The sequence below is a fragment of the Lissotriton vulgaris genome, chromosome 7 (assembly GCF_964263255.1).
Source record: "Lissotriton vulgaris chromosome 7, aLisVul1.2, whole genome shotgun sequence".
Lineage (NCBI taxonomy): Eukaryota > Metazoa > Chordata > Amphibia > Caudata > Salamandridae > Lissotriton > Lissotriton vulgaris.
In genome coordinates, this window is record NC_141695.1 from 583,977,527 (window position 1) to 583,990,384 (window position 12,858).

General features: G+C 44.0%; 1 protein-coding gene across 2 annotated transcripts in view; it reads right to left on the reverse strand.

Moving 5' to 3' along the window:
- The window catches only part of MGAT5B (alpha-1,6-mannosylglycoprotein 6-beta-N-acetylglucosaminyltransferase B), a 795,006-nt gene that overhangs the window by 122,377 nt on the left and 659,771 nt on the right, over positions 1-12,858 (reverse strand). For both annotated transcript variants that reach the window (XM_086930672.1, XM_086930673.1), the window contains exons 12-13: positions 2,232-2,387; positions 1,991-2,137 (exon numbers count right to left, since the gene is read on the reverse strand). In XM_086930672.1, coding sequence (XP_086786798.1) covers positions 1,991-2,137; positions 2,232-2,387 — 303 coding nt within the window. The remainder of the gene's footprint in view (positions 1-1,990; positions 2,138-2,231; positions 2,388-12,858) is intronic.

Below are 12,858 nucleotides of genomic sequence, written 5' to 3' on the forward strand. Positions count from 1 at the left end.
AGAACATCAACCATGCATACATCATGCAGGCTAGTGAGCAGTGACCAAAGGACTAGTAATCAGATGGATATCTCTGTTTCAATCTGTATGTTCCCAATTCTTTGGTCCCACAAATTGTCATTTCAGTTACCTTGTTAGTGAGGGACTATGGGGAGGGTTGAGGATGTCGGACCATAAGCTGACTGCCAGTGGGGAAATGTCTAAGGGAGGTATTCTGTGATTCCAGTAGCCTTCGACATCGAAGGGAAGGGTAAAGCTAGGCAGGACTCACTTTACACCCTAGATCTGATGACCCTGCCAAAAATTACTGGACTTAAAACATTCTTCGCCACTGCTTTCATAGCTCCAGTCCCCACTGGATACTGTCAAATTAGGTATGATCGCAGATGATAATAACATCATTTGCCGTCCCACAGCCATTGAGCCAGCCCGCTAATGATCAACACTCAAAAGTATTGGAGCAAATACTTTTATTGTATTTGTTGAGGGCTGAACTCCGTCACTAAAAATGATGTCCAGCCCTGCACAGAAGTGATGAGTTATTGTATGCATTACAGGCTCTCACGTTTCCCAATAGTGAGATCTGGCCTGAGTCTACTGCTAGGCGCCTTTAAGAAGAAGGACTCCAAGCAACTTTCCAGCACCTTATAACCATGGTGCTGCAGCTGGCATTGCAGAATACTTTGCGGCTATTCTAGACAATGCAGGCCCCTATGTTTCCAAACTATCTTCCCTCATAATGCACATGGATGAGATGTCAGGTTGAATCAAGAGCGGTAACCTCAGGGCCAAGACTGAGCGGAGCCATTCTGAAGAGCGCTAGGTTGAGTGTCATGTTCGCACTTCAGGATGATAGGTCAGGTAGAAGACAGAAGACAACAGGTGGTAAACTGGTTGGAGTTTTGAAGTAGCTCAAGCCTTCACCCTAAGTGCAGGTACTTCAGGGATAATCTGGCTATTTTGTAGGTTTGACTCAATTTCAGAAGACTGATCCATAGCCTTGACTGATCCCATGAAGTACAATAAGGCTGCATTTGGACTGAAGCTCGGTTAACCTGGCCTCAAACATATTTACACACAGCTCTGCTGCTCAAGAATGCAGACACTAAGAATCCCTACAGCACTTAGACCAACACTTCAGACTAAGGATGTATAACAGTCCTGAGACACATGAGTTAGTTTGAGTAGTAGAAAGCCCTTTCATGTCCTGGCCTGGGAACGTTTCCTTCAATCACGTCAGCATACCACAATTAAGTTGCAATGTCTAGCCATGGTCTAGGCTCGTCAAACTCTCCAACCACACATATTCTGTACCTGCTCCAACAACTAGATCTGGTGCTATTCTGTCATCTGATTACACACTGTTAGCAAAGATCAGAAGAATCTAGTTGTGTAAGCGCATTAATAAGCTTATCGCTGAAACTGGGGTAGTGTACCATTATTTTTTTAATGATCCATCCGGCTTGTGAACAAATCTATGGTTCAAATGTACTGAGATATGCTGTCTAGAAAGTACACCTATCAAAGTGCAATTTTCTCAAACAAACACAGCAGCAAAATACATTTTAGTGGAGTTGCCTGTCAAGAAGTGCAGAACAAACTGGAGTTGAGAACTTTCTGGGGTGTCTGGTTTGAATAATAGCCTATTGAATAACTCATCTTAATACCTCACGACTTCCTTTCAACTCACAATGCCTTAAGTGCCTTGTTTTTAAAAGAAAGGTCTCTTTGTTGTGTCAATTATTCTGGTAACCACACAGAGGGACACTGTTCTCAGTTCCTTACCCTGTTTAATGAGGGGGCTGGGTCTCACTGCTCAGTCCTTTCCTCCAAGCTCCAGATACGTAAAGAAGATTTTAAGGAATTGCCTCTATGTTTACTAGCCTGTGATCTAGCTTCCCTTTCCTCTTTTGTTAGAGGCAACAACTCACATCTTAGTTATACCAACTGTACTCAGATTTCCTGTATAAATAAGTAGCAATAGACTCACCTCGCGTGACGTGGGCTTCCCTCTGAAAAACTCATGGTTGAGGGAGCTATGTGGTGGATTGAAGCGGGGCTGGAGATAGACACAGCCGTTGGCAACAGCCTCCAAGGGAGCTGGGCCTTCATAAGGGAAGCCAAAGCCGATGAACAGCTGTGAGGAGGGAGGCAAGAGTAAGACATTGATGAGTCAACCAAAGGGGAGGAGGGAGTTGGGGCATAAGTCAGGTTGAAGGGAGTGAAAATACCTTGGCCTTCTTCAGAAGGTGCTGGAGTTCACTTTGTGGCAGCAGGCCATGGTTCTTCACAAAAGGTGGCACCTCAGGGGGGCGCTGGCTCTCATAGTACACTGTCCCGTGGATCTCCATGTGCTTGTTCAGGATTGCCAAGAAGTTGTCTTTACCCTGGAAATGGGAGGACACATGAAAGAAGCAGAGCGTGTGATTGATCCATGGATGAGAAAGAATACAGTAACCCTGAGTCAGTTTGCCTTTTATACGGAAAGTAACATAAGGTGAATCAATGCGCACCTCTTACTTTGAACAAATATTAGACATAAGCAATTGTTTCTTGCCTGATACCTGTTCACAATTGACCGAAGAAAAGGAGTCTGGCAGGTGCTTTAATCTGAAATAGCATAAACTGTGACAGCATCCTGTTGTTCCAAATGGTTAATGTTGCCTACATTTCTACAGAGGACTGAAGTTTATATATTAGATAATGAACCCCCTGCCATCCATTATATGGATAGTGCAAGTCACGAGCAGTTCCTTTACCATATAGAGGAAGGAGTCCGAAGGCCGAGTTCTTTTATAAGGTTATGGAACTCCAAGGTGACTAGCAATATCCCTATCATTTATGCAAGTGAGTACTTTGTCCTTTATAAAACATGGTCACACCATCACCTTTCACACAAACAATTTAAACCTTGGTGCGTAGCGCTATCATATGAAAGAGCGAGCATGTTTGCTAACATGAAGAGAAAAAACAACCTGTTAGATATTTGTTGCCAATACATATTAACAAAAACAAAAGAAGCTGCAGTGCCTCAGAATGTGTAGAAACATGCAGAATAATTCAAGCTTTTTTCTAAGGAGTGCAAAAAATAAACAAGTTAGCTCTGCTATTTATTGTAATCTAAAAGAGCAAAAGAAAGTGAAGCAACTTTCTGATTTTCATTGCTTTAAACAGCTGCTTCAATTATGCTTCTTGACTTGACCTGTCTTTTATCTCGGTTGCTGGCTTGGGCAGAAGACATTGCGATATCAGAACTCGACTGTAATAACTTATAATAATCGGGTTCTGAAGTATTTTCTTTATAATCGGCAACTGAGTGCAATACAAGTTGCCGAATATAAAGAAATCAGAGAATTACGTTTATACAGGGATTACAGACTCCCCTGTATTATACACTATTGTTAAATGCATAAAAAATACAAAGTATAGACCCTCTCGAGATTATCATAGGTGTCTTTCTCAAAAAGTGCTTTTATGGAGTATGATTAACAATGAAGGCAAAAAAACAGCAGATTGTTGGTGGAAGCTACCTAGACCTCCCACTGGAAAAGTACAGCCAATGCAGGTTACAATAAAAGTTCTCACAACAGCACAACATAGGTCAGGCTGCGAGTGTACCACCGATCAGAGCATACTGGGTACAGCCAGCTCTTTTTCTCCAACCCATTACATCTCACCAGCATCCTCCCTCATTCATCACACTTCTGCTCGCCATTGCTCACCTTACCCCTACTCCCTTCACTCTTTCATTTGATACCAATCATTTACTTTGCCAATCTCTTCTCTTGATATTTTCCTCTCTGTACTCCACAGACTTTCCACATCCTTTCCCCATTCCCTCCTCTGTCTCACATCCCTCCATCTCCTTGTCCATCCCTCCCATGCCCTCATCTTGCCCCCGACTACTTCATCCATTTCTTCTTCTGGGCATGGGCCCCTATGAAAAACTCTTCCAGGGGACCTAATACCCGCACCGCCAACAGGAAGAAAAAATAGAGACTGTGCGGAATATGGGGTTGTAGACATATGACCAACATGGGTTCAAAAGCAAAGCCTCATAAGGTTCAGATTCCCCTGCTCAAAGAGTTGGCCTCTACTTCTGGCGGTGTCATGAGCGCCTGCAGCACTAGCCCAGAGGGAGGTCAGACTCTGTGACCGACAACAACACATGCAATGAAACTCACATACAAAGATGCATATAGGAAAACACTGATTCGTGGCAGGAAATCAATAAACACCAGGACGGGAAATGCACCGATACGGATACTTCTGTGGAACACTCCAAGCTCTGGGTCTGGGAATTCACTGTAACAGGCAGCAAACACAAAGATATTCACATCGGTAATGAGAACACACATGCATCATGACAGGGAGATGCAAAATAGCATAGGGACAAAAACACGGGTCAGGGAATTAACTGCTATGAGATACCCAAACTAGGGCATCTGCGAACCGCAAATACTGGGATAGGAAATACACAAACACTGGGACCTACATTTTTGGGGCTGTGAGCACACCAGCACCTGTACTAGGTCGTCCACTCATATTTACTGTGAGCAGGTGTACCTTGCAACTGGATCAAGAAATAAACTAGCAAGTCAAGGGAGAGAAACTCACTTAATAGAAAATGTACTCATTCTAGGGCCATGGATATGTAAAAAGACAAGGAACAGTAAGCGCATGATCTGAACATACTCGTGAGAAACTACATCTGTCCTGACAAAGACCCACAGACGTTTTACTTTTTTCTCCCCTAAATTGGGACTTCTGTGGAATAGTGAATCTTGCTAATTAGGTTCAGGCCCTGTATGCCCGGTGTTAAAAAATCACACGTTTGTCACTTTAAGACTCCTGCATGTTCCTTTGGGCACTTCTAAACTATGTCTACACTGCCAGGAGTCAACATATTCACAATGCGCATATGGTAAATTGCTGTCATAAAGCTTCAAGACTGCCTAGTTACAGCTGCATGCAGTTATGATGCTACAGAGGAGAGCATGTTACATCCCGGACTCTGGCTGAGGGCTGTGCTTTATTAAACCACAAGATAAGCTGCGAAGCTTGTGGCAGAGTGAGCCCTATCTCCAAGAATTGATTAAAGTCTTGAATCTATACCACCTAAAGATGTCAGCTGATGATTTAATATTCGAATCCTCGGAGCAGTTGTTTCTTAGACAGCGAGATTTTGAAACATATCTTCATTTTGACATAAGCCTTTGAAAATCGTACCAATTTCACAATGTTTTTTACTAGCGAGGCATGACTTCTCAATACTGGTGACATTCCTGCACTGGGAAGACAACACAGCCTCTGTGCATTTGTCGGAAAGAAACTGAACAAAGTATTCCAGATAACAAACGGCTGGAGAGGGCGTTAAAGAGAATCCTATCCTGGGTGCAAGCGGTGTGACATAATTTTTTCAGTTGTGGAGTCATGCAGACCTTTTAGCTCCAGGGAACATCAGAGGGTGAAGGAGGAGGCATGCCTGCTGGCCTGACAGACTTCATGACATTGCCTTAATTCTTCATGGATGAGAAGCTGTCATTTAAGATGTGTTTCATTATAGGAGCATGCTTTTCAGTTTAAGAAACCTCTTGCCATATACAGATTTATAGAGAGGTCTCTGTGGGGGTTGGAGTGCTAGAACTCAAATGCTATCGACGTTTGTGTGCTGTAAGGTGACTGCTTTTTGAGGTAGATGTTCTGTTACACTGGCTATTTGCAATGATCCTTTGGAGGATAAAATGTTTGTTCGCACCACTTAGGGCAGGATATATTTCAGAAGCCCCTCAGACCTTTTGACTGAAGTCTCCTGCTGATAAACACTGGTCTGATAAAGAGACTCGGCCCGTCTCCAAGACCACTTTAAGACCAAATCTGCTTGGAATGCTCGCCCGCTAGAGAAAGTTTGGCTCTTAGGGCACTGTGTGACCAAAGGAAACTACTGAGCTATTCTGGAAGTCTGGTTAACTGGTGTACTGAAATATCAAGTTGACTATTCTCTGTTAGTTGTTGAAGACTAGTCCCGTGGGGACTCGCTGTGTGTTAATGAACATCCAGCAACATTTTCTGTGAGAGAGTAAGGTCACTGAGAACCTGCCCCGAAGACCTCACCAACATGTGGAACACGGAAAACACGCTTTACTTATTTTCGAATTCAGGGGATCCATCAAATCGACCTTGGGGTCTACTCATGGTACAGTTTCAGGTTGGTCCTCCTGGAAGCATTTTTTTATATATTGTATTCACCCAGGTAACAAACATGGTTGGCACAATCTCCTAGAGCCGAAATAGATACATTCTCCATGCAGGTCCTAGGCAACTTTGTGGAAGTCTGCATGTATCTCTTGCAATATTTCTACTATTCTGACTATTCCCATTAAAAGATTACTGCATATTCCATTCTATTGAAAATATGTTTAATTATTGTGTTTATCTTGAAATTCATAATTGTATCATTTTTTCAATGATGACATTATTACTTTAACAATTCCTTGAATAGAAAAGGCGGGAGGCTCCAGTAAGGAAGCATATTCCATCCTCAAAGAGCTCTCAAAACCCCCAGAACAGGGACTAGGATCCCCTTCTGATCCAAAACTGGACCAGGAGAAGTGCCAAAAATTGGCCAATTTTTTCCATGACAAAATTCAAGCTATCATGGAATCAATCCCCCCCTCTAGCCCGGAGGAAGAAATCGATCACCCACACCCTTCCACCTGTCTGTCCACTTGGGGCCAGGTCACGATAGACGAGGTGAGAAACACGTTTAACTCTATGAAGAGCGGCTCCCCTAGAGACCCTGCTCCTTTACGGATCCTCAAGGAGGTAGTCCAAACCGTCATTCCCTCCCTTACCCAGTTGATTAACACCTCACTGCAACAGGGAACTGTCCCCACGAGCTGGAAGAAGGCTGTGGTAAAAGCCCTTCTGAAGAAACCGACGCTCGATCCTGAGAACTTAGCTAACTACAGGCCCATCTCATTACTCCCAGGAGTTAGTAAAATCGCAGAAAAGTTAGTCAATAGGAAACTCTCGCAGTTTCTAGAGGCCAATGACAAATTAAAAAGTTCCCAGACGGGCTTCCGACCAGGACAGGGCACGGACATCGCCCTCCTGGCTGCGGTTGAGGAGGCCAGAGCACTATTGGATGGGGGAGGATCAGTGGCAGTGATCCTCCTCGACCTTAGTGCGGCGTTCGACACCGTTGACCACCAACTCCTCATCAACAGACTGGCTAAAGTTGGTGTGGAAGGTACAGCCTTAGCATGGCTTTCATCCTTCCTTGCCCAACGCTCTTACCAGATCTGGGAGAAGAACGCTCGCTCCTCCGAAATACCCCTCCAATGTGGCGTGCCACAGGGCTCCTCCTTGAGCCCTACATTATTTAATATCTACATGTCCACATTGGAGGAGGTCATCACCCCATTCGGAGTGAGCGTCGTCAGCTATGCTGACGACACCCAGTTAGTGGTATCCCTGTCCCACCCTAAACAACAGAAGGCCGATCTTTTTAACTGCCTTACGCAGGTCCATGGTTGGATGAATAAATCGGCCCTAAAACTTAATGGGACTAAAACCGAGGTCCTTATACTTGGCCCCAAAGGAACCTCACTCCCCATGGACAGCTGGCCAAACTGTCTGGGTCCTCCCCCTGACCCTAAACCAGAAGTGAAAAGTCTGGGTGTCTGGATTGACTCTGATCTTACTTTCGCTTCGCAGGCAAAAAAGGTGGCAGGGACCTGCTTTGGTCTCTTAAAATCTCTGAGGAAAGTCCTGCCCCTTCTTCCCCCCAAATCCCAGAAACTATTAATTCAAGGTCTCCTAATATCGAGACTGGATTATAGTAATGTGATGTATCTGGGTGCTCCCGAGTCAACTCTTACCACATTACAGAGAATCCAGAACACCGCTGCCCGGATCATCACAAACACCCCGGCCAGATCGTCCGCTAAACCAGCCCTCAAACTCCTTCATTGGCTCCCCATTAGAGAGAGAGTCAAATTTAAAGCCCTGTGTCTTGTTCACAAAACACTGCATAACCAGGGCCCCCCAGTCCTCAGTAAACTCATTACCTCCTACACACCCTCCAGATCCCTTCGGTCTAACGTGGAAAACCTTGTTAATACCCCCAGATTTAGGAAAACCCGATCAGGAGGAAGACGGTTCTCGGTACAAGCCGCTCGTCTTTGGAATTCTCTCCCTCATGACCTGCGACTTGAGCCACAATACCTGCGTTTCAGGAAGCGGCTAAAAACACACCTCTTCCCATAAACTTTGTCTCTCCGATCTCCGCTCCTGTTTTCTCTCCTGTTTTTGCCCCGCGTGCTCCTCAGATCTGGTTAAGTTAGGGTTTCTTTAGCGCTGGGATACCCCCGGGTGACTATCGCGCTCTATAAAATAAAATAATAATAATAATAATAATAATAATTTTCATGACACGCTTTTTAATCACTACAGTGAATGTGGTAACTTTGTGTAACTGAATGAGTCTTGGCACTATTGTTATTGTGACTGTGTTTTGAAATCTCTGGAGGATATAAATGATGTTTGTTAATTTGTTATATATAATATATATGTATATATTTATTTAGCTTTTACATAAACTTGCCTGGGCACTAAAAGTGTTTTATTTCTTATTGCATTATTGTAATGTTGGCTTGTTTTGTATGCTACCTACACATACACATGCACACATGGACACACCCCTACAGCCTCTACATCTACCTGCCTGTCTTTCCACCTACTTCTCTCTCTCTCTCTCTCTCTCTCTCTCTCTCTCTCCCCCCCCTCTCCCTTTCACCCCCGGTTAAACCTGCTTATCTCAGCGAACTAGAGTGAGGGTCATTTGTCAAAAGGCCAGTTTCTCAAAACTATTACGCTATTAAGCACATACAGGTACCTATATTTTAACAGCAAATGCAGGGAATAAGCCAATATTGGGGCATAAGGAGAAGCCCTACTTAACCACTATCTATAAACAACGAAGCACTCAAACTGGACACTACTCACGTACCTAAATGCTTATGCTTTGCCCCGTCAAACAAATGTAGAGTAATCAATTCAAATAGGCTCCCCCAGACAATTCTAAATTGGACCAAACACCACCCTTAATTTACCATCATGCTATGGCCACTCACAAGTACTGACAGAAGGACTGCACAAAGGACTTGGAGGCAGAACACAGGAACGTGAAAACACTGATAGAGTAAGGCAAGGATGCTAATGAAAGGACAGAAGGGGGGCAACTTGACTATCAGAAGACTTGGGGCCCGATGTAGGTGTCAAAATACCGGTCGGAAACGGCCGAAAATACCGATTTCGGCCGTTTCCGACCGGTATTTTGCCATTGGTATGTAGGGCATTGAAAATCGTACAGATTCGGTAAATGTGATCGATTCTGTAAATTTACTGATCGGTAAAAATACCGAATCTGAACTTTCCTATGTAGGTAGCACTTCTAACAGTGCTACAGGGCCTTTAGAATTCGTTATTTACCATGTAATACAATTGCATGGTAAATAACGAATTCTTGTGTACATGCACATCTGTGCATGTACACCTGTGCCATGTGGCACACATACCTGCCCTTAGGGCATGTATGTGTGTCACATGGCACACAAGCCAGAAACAGGGGTGTAACAGGGTGTCAAAGTGACACACTGTCCCCCTTGGCGATTCGGTATTTTTACCGATTCGGTAAATACCGAATCTTAACGATTCGGTAAAAAATACCGAATTATTACCTACATCAGATTTACCGATTCTAAGATACCGGATCGGTAAAATTCGGTATTTTAGAATCGGTAAATCTAATTTACCTACATCTAGCAGTTGGTTTCCTAGACAGGGTAAGAATGCCGGGACCGCTTGCCCTTGATTGATGGACGTATGCTTATCCTACCCTCTCTACGGAGACATTCAGGGATCAGGAGAACATGGACAATGACAATGTGTACCAAGAACAAATGCATTATGGGAGAAGGATCTCACCAACCAATAAGACACTTCACAGAGATATGAAATGCAAATACACACAGGATGGTGGAAGGTCACTATAATGAGACTGTTTTAGGAGTGCTCTCCATTGAAAAAGACTGGTGCATCACACTTCCAAACACCCACTAGAGAACTAGTGGTGCACTGAAATTGCATAATTATAGAATTATAGGGTGTCACATTCGGTGTACCACTGTCTGACAACATCACATGGGGCAGACCGAAATTGAAAGCATGAACCCCTCTGTATGGAGAAGAGGAAATTACTCAAGGCTTCCACTGTACCTTCTTAAACCTTGATCCTTGGCCCCCATATTTTATGTTATATGGAGGCTCAGATGGGGTCTAGTTTTGGTACTGACACGAATGCTGTGTAAGAGTAGGGTTCACCAGGGCCCTGACATTATAATTTGTACCTGTGTTGATTAAGTTTGCAAACTAATATTGCTGTTTTGCACTGTCATTTGCATCATTTAAATGGTCTAACCCCGATAGCTGCACCACCCGATTGTGTAAACAACATATAGCAGCGGTCAGTCCATGCAAATATGTTTTTGTGTGTGTTTACCAGAATAATATTTGAGAGGATGGTCGGATATATAATTGTAAAATGTAAAGCCCTGGTCTGCGATTTGCAAAAATGTTACCCTAAATTATTTTCCTACAAACAATAATAAAAATGCTCACATCTCAAATGAATAGTTAAAGATTGCAAGTAAAAGCAACTGCAAACATTTTGGTTGGGCAGTTTTCTTGAAACACTTTAACAGGACTCTTAGGATACACAAACACAAAGGCAACAGTGAAGCGCATGATCTTCTCTGCCACAACAGGGTTAATAGTCTCAATACTGTCCAGGACAGTTGAAATATGTTGAGACTGAGCAGGTAAAGAGTTTACAGTTTGCCAGTTAGCGAAAGTCTAATGTGAAAATGTCAAATACCACAATCTTAGAGTGCACAGGTCTTGGGTGACAAAATACTTTTCTTGGTTCACTAATGCCAAGCATTGGCTCCTTTTTTAATGGAATCTAGGAGAGGATAAACCTGGATCTTCCTGGATCAGTGTAGTCATGGCTCGAGAACACATGGTTCGCGAGATGTTTCTGAAGCTAGTGTGGAGGATATGATATAGAACGGAAGGCTCCGATAGGGGCGTAAAGCCTCCTTTTTTACATTGAAAGGATGAACAGGGAAACCAGGCAGGTTCACGCCTCAAAGGGCCGGCTGCACTGCACGTTCTTACGGTGAAGATTGTTTCCTGTACAACAGGATCCGTTCCTGCACAATTGTAGGTCCATCACTCCCTGGGAACTTCTGTCTCTTCAGGGAGCTCTTCAAAAGCCAGGCAAATGGCATCCCATATCATCTTAGTATGTCCTTCTTGAAGAAGAAGTGCCGCAGAGTTTCTCCATGCCCTAAGGAGCATCAGCACATATGTACAAAGGCAAATGAAGGTGATACGCATCCTCCAGTATGGAGCTAAAGCTCGAATAGTGCTCATCTCCGATCAGGGTATGTAACTTCCAAAAATTGAAATGGAAGTCAATACGAGGCCGAACAAGATTTCTGAGCATTACTCTGAGTTGCAAATGCCGCTTTCGTGTTAATTCTAGCATTGTGGCAGGTAGCCAAATAAGAAGTCTGTCTGAGGAAGGATGCGAGGAATATACCAGTGCAGATAACAAACTGAACCCTTCCTGGCAAGCAGGGGGGTCATGTGGCAGCAACCCTTCCTGGAGAAATCATGCCAATGAGCCACAACATGGGCACTGAGGGAACGATTGGCCTGCAAAAGGGATCAGAGGTCGTAAACATGCAGAAGCTCAAGATTATCACATACATTTACATACAGGGTATAGGTAAAATGTTGCACTAGTGGTAACCAGGTTGGATTTACATGGAGGAATGACTGACAGTAAAATGAAAGAAAAGGGAGTAGCGAAAAAGACTGTACTCCACTCTTGCGAATGTAAAGTCATCAACAAATCTGTCTTATAAGGTATCAGGGAAAATGCTTCCTGCTGGCTGACAGGAGCAGCACGCTAGATGCTCCTCAACAGTCAGAGCCTCAGAGCCGACACTGGGGTGGACTCTGATAAAAAAAGAATTGTATGGCATTACAATGCGGGCTTTTACCACGCGTGCCATTACAACGCTGTTTTTACAACGCAAGTCATTACAACGACTTGCGCTGGATAGTGGAATAGTTTAATTTTCTATTCCAACTCCAGCCCACGTTACAGTAGGGAAGGTGTTGGAATAGAAAATTAAACTATTCCCTATCCAACAGTGCCCTCCAGCGCAAGTCGTTGTAACGACTTGCGTTGGAATAGCAGCGTTGTAATGGCAGTGCGTGGTAATACCCGCGTTGTAAAGGCTGTTCCCCTAAAAAAAAGACCCTACAAGAATGGCTGGCATCTTGTGTGATGTGTCCTCTTCGATGACAATGGAGATAGATTTTATGCTTTTTTAGAAGCTAGCTGGTACCGAGTTCTCCAGTTGTCCAAGCAAAAAGCAAGCATCACCTTGCCATAAATGTTGTCCTGGGTTCAGAGCCACCAGGTGGAGAGCATCATGAACAGGGAAAGTTAGAGGCAGAGAACGTGCGAGATGGAGGGCTGAGCCTTTAGCCGTACAACTCCGGAGACCCATTGGACTACTGAGAAAACTTCAGGCGCCTGCCTACATTTTTTATACTAACATTCAGACAGCCATCCATGAAGTCCTAAGAGTGGCTATATGCTGGAGAAGGAAGAAACTACTACTGTAGTCTAAGAAAGAGAGGAGCGGACCTGTTTGGCCTCCAGAACTCCTGTTGATGAGAGGTTTCCAAAGACAGAAGAGGTGGGACCCCTTCAAT